General features: G+C 38.9%; 1 protein-coding gene across 4 annotated transcripts in view; it reads left to right on the top strand.

The window, feature by feature from the left end:
• The window catches only part of Ssbp2 (single stranded DNA binding protein 2), a 257,999-nt gene that overhangs the window by 90,242 nt on the left and 159,324 nt on the right, over positions 1–8,433 (top strand). For all 4 annotated transcript variants that reach the window (XM_005356514.2, XM_005356515.3, XM_005356512.3 and 1 more), the window contains exon 3: positions 5,606–5,667. In XM_005356514.2, coding sequence (XP_005356571.1) covers positions 5,606–5,667 — 62 coding nt within the window. The remainder of the gene's footprint in view (positions 1–5,605; positions 5,668–8,433) is intronic.

The raw sequence follows: 8,433 nt of genomic DNA, 5'->3' as shown, positions 1-8,433 counted from the left end.
TGTATGCTTCTTGAATAGTTAAATGAATATCTTTCTTTATGTTGGGAAAGTTTTCTTCCATAATTTTGTTAAAAATATTTTCTGGGCCTTTGAGCTGTGACTCTTCTCCTTCTTCTATTCCTATTATTCGTAGGCTTGGTCTTTTTATTGTGTCCCATATTTCCTGAACGTTTTGTGTTGAGAATTTGTTGGCTTTGCTGTTTCTTTGATCTGTGCGTTTCTTTTCTCTATGGTGTCCTCAGAATCTGAGATTCTTTCTTCTATCTCTTGTATTCTATTGATTATGCTTGTTTCTGTAGACTCTTCTCGTTGACCTAGATTTTCCATAACCAGCTGGTCCTCACTTTATGTTTTCTTCCTTGCCTTCATTTCAGTTTTTAATTCTTGAAGTGTTTCCATTACCTGTTTGATCTTTTTTTTTTTCTTGGTTTCCCAGGGTATCATGTATATATTTACTCATTTCTTCAAACTTTTTGTTATACTTCTTATCCAATTATATAAGGGCGTTTTTTACATGTTTTTTAAGGGACTCTATTGCTTTCATAAAGTCAATTTTTCCCACTTCTTCTGTGTTAAGGTGCTCAAATACTTCTGTTGTAAGATCATTGGGTTCTGGTGTTTTCATGTTGTTTTTCAGGTTATTGGGTGAATTCTTGCCTTGGCGCCTGCCCATCTCCTCCTAACGATCCTATCCAATGGGTCTTTTAAAACCGGATCAGGTTTCCCTGCTGGCCACTGGTTCCGCTTACCAAATGCCCTCGCTCTGTTTCCTGGTTCCTGCCGCAGCTAAGAACCCTCTCACCCCTCCGAAGGGTCTTCAGGATCAGGACCAGGCTCCCTGTTTGCCAGTGACCTGGCCAACCAAAGGCCTACCTCTTTGATTTAATTGTAGTGGGGCGATCTGTTCTCGTTATTGCGCGCCCCTCCCCACCTCGTGCGTTGGCCGCCGTGCCGTCCCTGCTGCTTGCCTTGGCCACTGCGCTGGACCCCTCTGGTCCCCGCCACTTGTGTCTGTGCCGCGCTGGTCCCCCAAAGCCTGTTCCTGATTGCAGCGCCTCTCCACCGCGACTGCGCGCGCGCCTCTTATGTGTTTAGTTTGATGTGTGCACATACTTATACCTTAGAAATCAGAGGGATCAGCACATTCTATCTAGATTAGAAATCTCAGGCATTTTATTTGCGAATGAGTTGGATACTCACTCAAGAACAGGTTTTATCCTTTATGTTGTTAAAATTTTTAAAAATGCTACACATTCAAAAAGTGTGAAAGAATTCATGAAAACAGAAAAGTTTAGAGACCCTGAGCTTGAGACCTATCAGTGCACTTATTGATATGTTCTTGAAGGGGCTTCAGTCTGCTGTAAGATGCTGTGCTAACAATGCCAGAGCTTCGGAGAAGTGTTGTTAGCAGGCTGTGGAGATGGATTGCTTATGATACAAGGACCAGAGTTTATACCCTGGTTTTGCTGACATCAAAAGCTGGGTTCTGCAGAGCCCACCTCTATTCTAGTACTTGGGACCTGGGGATCAGCAAGTGTAGTCATTAGTGAACTCTGGGCTTAGCCAGAGACCATATCAGAGAAATAAGGACAATTTCAAGGAAACTCACAATACTGACTGTAGATTTTTTCCTAACATTGACCTCTTATCTCTACACTTCCCACCCCCACACCACACCTATCCCTATCCATAGGTGTTGTTGATGTCCAGAACTGTCACTTTTGGACCCACAGGCCTGCCTGCTCTTGATGTCCTGCTAGCATGTCCTGAAGGCAGAGCTCAACAGAAAGCTAGCCAGCAGCAAGGAGGCTGAGATAGAAAATATTATATACACTTGACAATTTTTATTTTTTATTTTGTAAAGTTATGAGGAAAGAGATAGTTCTTAATTTTTTTAAATGGGATACTCTTAAAAACCTGATGAATAGTAAAATGCAGACTCTCATCTTAGAAAAATACATATTGCCATTTTTTTGTCAACTTTCTAAGGCTCACTAATCCTGTAATGCAGTTATTGACCCAAATTTAAAATCTCTGGTATAAAAACAAGAACTATACATGGTTGAAAGGTTTCCTTTTTGACAATATTTATTTTCTAATTTTCCTCAAATAAAAATGGGTTGTAATTTTATACACATACACAGACACTCACACTCCCTTCAAAGCCAATACCATTTTTTCATGGCATGGGATATTCGATTAGTCATATAAAATAAGATCTCTCTCCAGCCAACTTGACCTGACCATATTTATGAGATGATTCATAGGAGCATTGTTGTGTGAGATGTACCTTGTACTTACACCATAAGCCATACATCTATTAATGTATATTTTGTTCATGATTCAGTGTTTGGTTCTTAGCTTATGTAGAAATGCTGAAAATGCTTGATTGCATGATAGAGCGAGCATAATCACAGACAATGCCACAAATCTCAAATATGGCAGAAGAAAGGGTTTTGAGAATTGCTTGGAAGTTGTAGTTGTATAGAGATTCTAGCTGGTCATGTGGTAGGAAGAGAGGGTATATGATATTCAAACAGGACAAAGTGTCAGAGAAGGAAAGCATATTGTGGGGCTGGGACAGAGAAGAAGGAAGACTTGGAAGACAGAGAACTTGTTGCCATAGATGTTATCCGGGCAGAGAAACCAACCACAGAGGCCACAGCAGAGCACTCAGTGAGTTGAAGATCCCATTTAGAACAATTGTTTCTCAAATGTTGGCTGACATGGTACATTTATCAATGTTCTGGCCATTTATCAATGCCACTGGTTAATATATAGTAGCTAAGTAACAAATGCATAAATAAATGTAATTTTAATATGGAAGTCTTCTATTACCCTTTTCCAGAAGAGAGTTGTAAATTTGATGTGCTGTATTTAATATACACTCACTTAACTGTGTACAATCCACCCCCCCCCCCGCTTTCAAACAGAACATTTTTTTCTATTGTACATGTTGTTTTCCTTCCAACTTGCTAACTAGTAGAGCATGTCTTTTCCATGGAGAGACAGCCTGTTCTTTGTAATGGCCTCATGCTGTTCTGGGAGTATAGGTATCAACATTTGCAATTAGATTTGCTGTTGACAGTCCTTAGGTTATTTCTGACGTCCGTTTTCTCAGTCTGTTTTGCCCCTTTGAGAGGATTTCTTTCTCTCCGTAAGTAAGCTTTGCATGAGCTAGTGACAGTTTGGAAATAGCAGACCACTTGCTGTGGGATCATTTCTGGCTTTCAGTGTTATTCATTCAGTAATGGTAAAAGGTAGACTGAAGTTGAGCTGCTTCTGGTACAGAACTGTAATCTAACATGGGAAAGATGAACTGTAGTCACTTTCTAGTAAAAAATGTTATCAGGATGAGAGCAATGGTACGTGTGATCCATTTTGAGTTTCTTTAAGGAATAATAAGATATGATGCTTTAAAACACTCAGAGTGCCTTCTGACTTCTTCTGATAAAAGACTGTATCAGTAACACATACGTGTGGCTTCTCAGAGTTCACTGTCTCATCTCTGAAATAGCTTCTGGTTGGTTGACAGTTCAGGGAGGACACTGGTGGTAACTAGGGTGCAGGGCAGGCTCGAGTAAATCTAATCCTACCTCCAGTACTCCTGGCCCTGAGACCTCACGTGATTTCACTCTCTGTTTTTAACTAACAACAGTGGTTGTTTCATGAGCATATTATGCAAAGCCAAGGTGAAAGCTTGAAATACAAGAACAATAGTTTGAAAAGCCTTATTCCTAAGATAGGGTTAATTCCAGTGCTCAGAATATTAGTGTGTTTGGGGCACATTTGTGATATTATGCCCTCTCGTGAAGACACGCGCCATGAAGATCTGGTATGGCAAAAAGTCGAGAGCAGAACAGAAATGTTTTGGACTATATTATATCTAATAGGCCATCACAATGTTATAGAGGGTTGGGAGAGATTCAGGGATGAATATGGCTGCCAGCGCTCTGCACTTGGGAAGCTGCTCTGGACAGCCTTCCCTTTCCTCTGCAGTCTGGGTTTAAAGCTCACTCTCCAAAGTTCCCACACTCCCATATCCGCTTATCTCTAAGAGCAGGCTCTGTTATGATCACCTGCTGACTTGTGTTCCCATCTGAGGAATCTCCTCAAGGCTGGGTTCTGCTTCCTTCATCTTCCTGGTTACAATTTTATTCTCTTCCCTGGTTGTACAGATGATATTCACAAAGGTATTTTATATTGTTCTGATTAGTAAGTTTAATTTTATTTAGTGAACATGTAAGTGTTTTTGTGTGATGTATCTCTGGCTATTTTGGTGTAGGTGACAATAATTCTAGATTAACTTTTTGTGAGAATGTCTTTAGGGTAAAAGCAAACTACTCGACAGCTAACAGTTATTTTGGTAATCTCTGTTTTAAGTGATTTCATGTACTAACAAGTTTAATCCTCAAAAATCTTTTTACGTAGGTAATTACTAGCTTATTTTATAAATGAGAAAACAGGCAAAGAAGATTCTTAACTATTCCTTGGTTCACATTGCTAATGTTTATGCTTCATTTTGCTTAAAAGGAAAGCAATTTAAATATTCTTCCATGAAGTGCTGTGGTGTGGTGATATCAGTCAGGATCCAGACATTTTAATTAAAACACACTAAATATATCAACAGAAAGAATATAACGTAGGCAAATAGCGAAGCCGTTTATTTAAAAAAGCATAGAAGGAACATTGAAGTTATATATTTACACAGAATCATTCATAACAAGTCATCAGGGCTGAAAGATCAAACCAAAGAGGTTGTACTTATAAAAACATGAGTAAAAGATTTTTCATAGCTGAATTTTTTACCTCCAAGGAAAGAATGAGCTTTCTGGTCTCAATTGCTTCAGAGCTCAGGGGACCCTCATGGACCTGAAATACCACTATTGGAGGAAAGTTTTGTTCAGTTGTCCACCTTAGGGGTCAGGAAGAATCCAGCCTATTTAAGCTGGAAACAGGTGGAATGGGACCAGCTGTTGGCCTCACTAATTGCTGCTGGTGGAGCAACCCCAGTGGTGTTAGCAGCTCTTTATTCTTCCTACTTCCATTCTCTTCGCAGAGGGTCTCTGTATTTATGAGAACTTAACAGGAAGGCAATTAATGATGACTAAGGTAGGAAACACATTCTTAGTGTCAGCTTATTTGTTTATGTTTTTATGTGTGTGCGCGCATAATTAAAACACACTAAATGTGCCTATCATGTGTGGGGAGTACATATGCCTGGCATTCATCTAGTAGAAGGAAACTCTGGAGTTCCCTTCGACTCCCTTTATGTAGGTGCCTAGAATTGAACTTTGGTCACCAGATTTGCACAGAAAATGCCTTTAATGACTGAGCCATTTCTCTGGTCACAGAAAGATGGAGCACCAAGACCCAAATGTTTATTGCTGAAGTGGTGAGAAGCAAGTTCAAGACAACTATGGTGGCATCTTCTTACACATCATATGTAAAGGGTGTATTTGGAAAATTTGAACAAAGAATAACACAAAAATGATAACATAAAAATCACTCTAGCATTTTAAGTGAGAAAAACTTTGCTTGGTAATATGTATGGGGAAAGGTACTCCGAGGAAAGTATTTAATTTTTTTTTTAAATTTGTTTTAGATAAGATGGGAAAAAAACATCACATTGGGGGAGCCGCCAGGATTCTTACATTCTTGGTGGTGGTAAGTATCTTTTTATTTCATTTGTTCTTGATTGATGATGCATTCCAAAATCTCTTCATGACCCTACTTTTTTTTCGTTTTTCATTTTCGAAAACTATCAACTAAAAGGTAACATTTGAAAACAAAAACAAAACTTTAAGACCAGCATTCCTGTATTGACTTAAAGATATTACTGTTGAATCAAATGGAAGTGGAGTTGGTTTGTGGAATTCCAAATATGCTCATTATATTCATACAGAGAACTGTTTTAAGAAATACCATAGGCTGAAGCTTATTTCCTCATGGTTCCAGAGTATACTAGTCCCAGATAACGGTGCCGTAGTGGTTGGAACCAACAAGGGCTGTCCTGGTGACTCATAGACAGCATAACCTTTCATGGTGGTGGGAGAGAGGGAAGGCAAGATATCTATATCTGTTCTTACAAGGGAACTAATCTCATCATGAGGAGCCTACCCTCATGATGTCAGCTAAATGTAATTATTTTCCAGAGACTCCACCTCAAAATACCATCACACAGGGAGTCAGGACTTCACCGTCTGACTCTGGAGAAGGTACAATTCAGTCCATAGCAGTTCCTTTGTTGTGTCACTGGGCAGACAAGGAGAGCTTTTCTTGGCTCTTAGCTACTAACTAGCTCTAAGATTGTTTTCTGTAAAGAGGGCTTAGAGTTATCATGAGACTAACTTTGTAAACAGGAGTTGATATGCTAGCCACTCCGTTCTTTGCACTTCACTTCTCTTGGGAACACTGGGAGAAGGAGATAGTGATCGGATTGACGTAGTCAGCACTAGGCTAGTCATACATTAAAATAACAGTCACTCATCTAACAAGGAGTCCAACAGGGAAGGGGTAAATTGCAAATAATCAGGTACTGAAACAAATTTGTCTTTTCTTCAGATGGAAGAGCATATTCACAAGAACCTGTTTCTTGATACAGTGATCACCAACTATTGAACTGTTCGAAGGCTCTTTTTTTTAAAATTTTCCTTGGATAAATGTCTTTTATACCTTTATATTTCTTTGTATTTCTGTCATATAGTGGAAGCAGTTTTTAAAAATGTTAAATGTACTCATGAAACTTTGAGCAGACTTAGTAAAATGTGTTTGTTGTGTATTGTCAACAAGCGCAATAAATGACTTGTATTTATTGAGAACCAGGCGGTATATTTGATACTGTAGATACATCAGTAAATAAAACATAGCACAGTGCTACTTTCTTATTGATTGCAGTCTTTGGGAAAATACATAGTTCAATAGGCAACAAGAAATGAATGTCTTATGGGACATATGCAGATTACTTGATGGATATATAGTACATACATCAGCTGGAGGAGTTGCTGGTTAAGCCAAGACTTTTTAAGAATATATAAAGAGATAACCAAAGAGATATGGAGAAATAGAAAAGTGAAGTACTTTAATAAATTATACTTTTGCAAGGATCTAGAGGTCAAGGGAAGAGAGGAATGGATTGCAGGAAGAGTTGAACGAAGTTTAGCATATTGGACTTTGATGTGATAGTGTGATCAGAGATCAGACAGTTTGAATGTCATAAAGACAAGCAGGCAAGTTTTTTACATAGGAGAGTAATCATGTTAGTAGTATATTCTTACACATTTCTTAGTAGTGTTACTCTAGCTCCATAAATAGAGAATGGATGGATCTAGATTAAGCCCAGTAATACCACTTTTGGGTATATATTCAAAGGATGCTCAATCATGCCACAAGAACATGTACTCAACTATGTTCATAACAGCTTTGTTTGTCATAGCTAGAACCTGGAAACAACCTAAATGCTCCTTAGCTGAAGAATGAATAAGGAAAATTTTGTGCATTTACACAGTGTAGTACTGCACAGCAGAAAAAAAATAACGACAGCTTGAATTTTGCAGGAAAATAGATGGAGCTAGAAAACATTATTTTGAGTGAGGTAACCCAGACACAGAGAAGACAATTGCCACATGTACTCACTCATAGGTGGTTTTTAAACATAAAGCAAAGAAAACCAGTGTACAAACCACAATCCCAGAGAACTTAGACAACAATGAGGACACACTAAGAGAGACTTACATAGATCTAATCTACATGGACAGTAGAAAGTAGAAAAAGACACGATCTCCTGAGAAAATTGGGAACATGGGGATGTTGTGGGAGGGTTGAAGAGGGGAGGGAAGAGACAGGGAGAGGAGCAGAGAAAAAAATGTAGAGCTCAATAAAAAAATCAATAAAAAAGAAAAAGAATAAGAAAAAGAATAGAAGCAAGAAAGCCCTTAGAGATATATTGTAGGGAAGAGTAGAGAATGGTTGTGTGTGATAGCGGATACGCTGGGGAGCAGAGAAAGTGGAGGTGTGGCCAGTGAGACATTGGCAGGGTTGCTGGCAAGCGAAACTTCTTAGGCATGTTGAGGAGTCCATGATTCCAGGGGACATGTTGGACAAGGCAGTTGTAGGGTGTGGTACTCATGGAGAGGAAGATGAGAAAGTGATAAAGTCACGTGCTTTTGAATAAAGAGAGAAATGCTGAGGGCTGGAGAGATGGCTCAGTGGTTAAGAGCACTGACTGCTTTTCCGGAGGACCTGGGTTCAATCCCTATCACCTACACGGGAGCTAACGGTTGCTTCTAATTCCTGTTTCAAGGGAAGCTACTGATGCCCTCTACATGCAGGGAAAATATCAACACTCATAAAATAGTCTCAAAAAAATTTTTTTTTGCCAAGTGCCACTTTTTTCTTTTTCTTTCCCTTTCTTTCTTTTTTTTTTTTTTTTTT

This window comes from Microtus ochrogaster, chromosome 19 (genome assembly GCF_000317375.1).
Source record: "Microtus ochrogaster isolate Prairie Vole_2 chromosome 19, MicOch1.0, whole genome shotgun sequence".
NCBI lineage: Eukaryota > Metazoa > Chordata > Mammalia > Rodentia > Cricetidae > Microtus > Microtus ochrogaster.
Note: the sequence above shows the minus strand (reverse complement) of the source record. Positions and strands in the feature narration are given on the sequence as shown.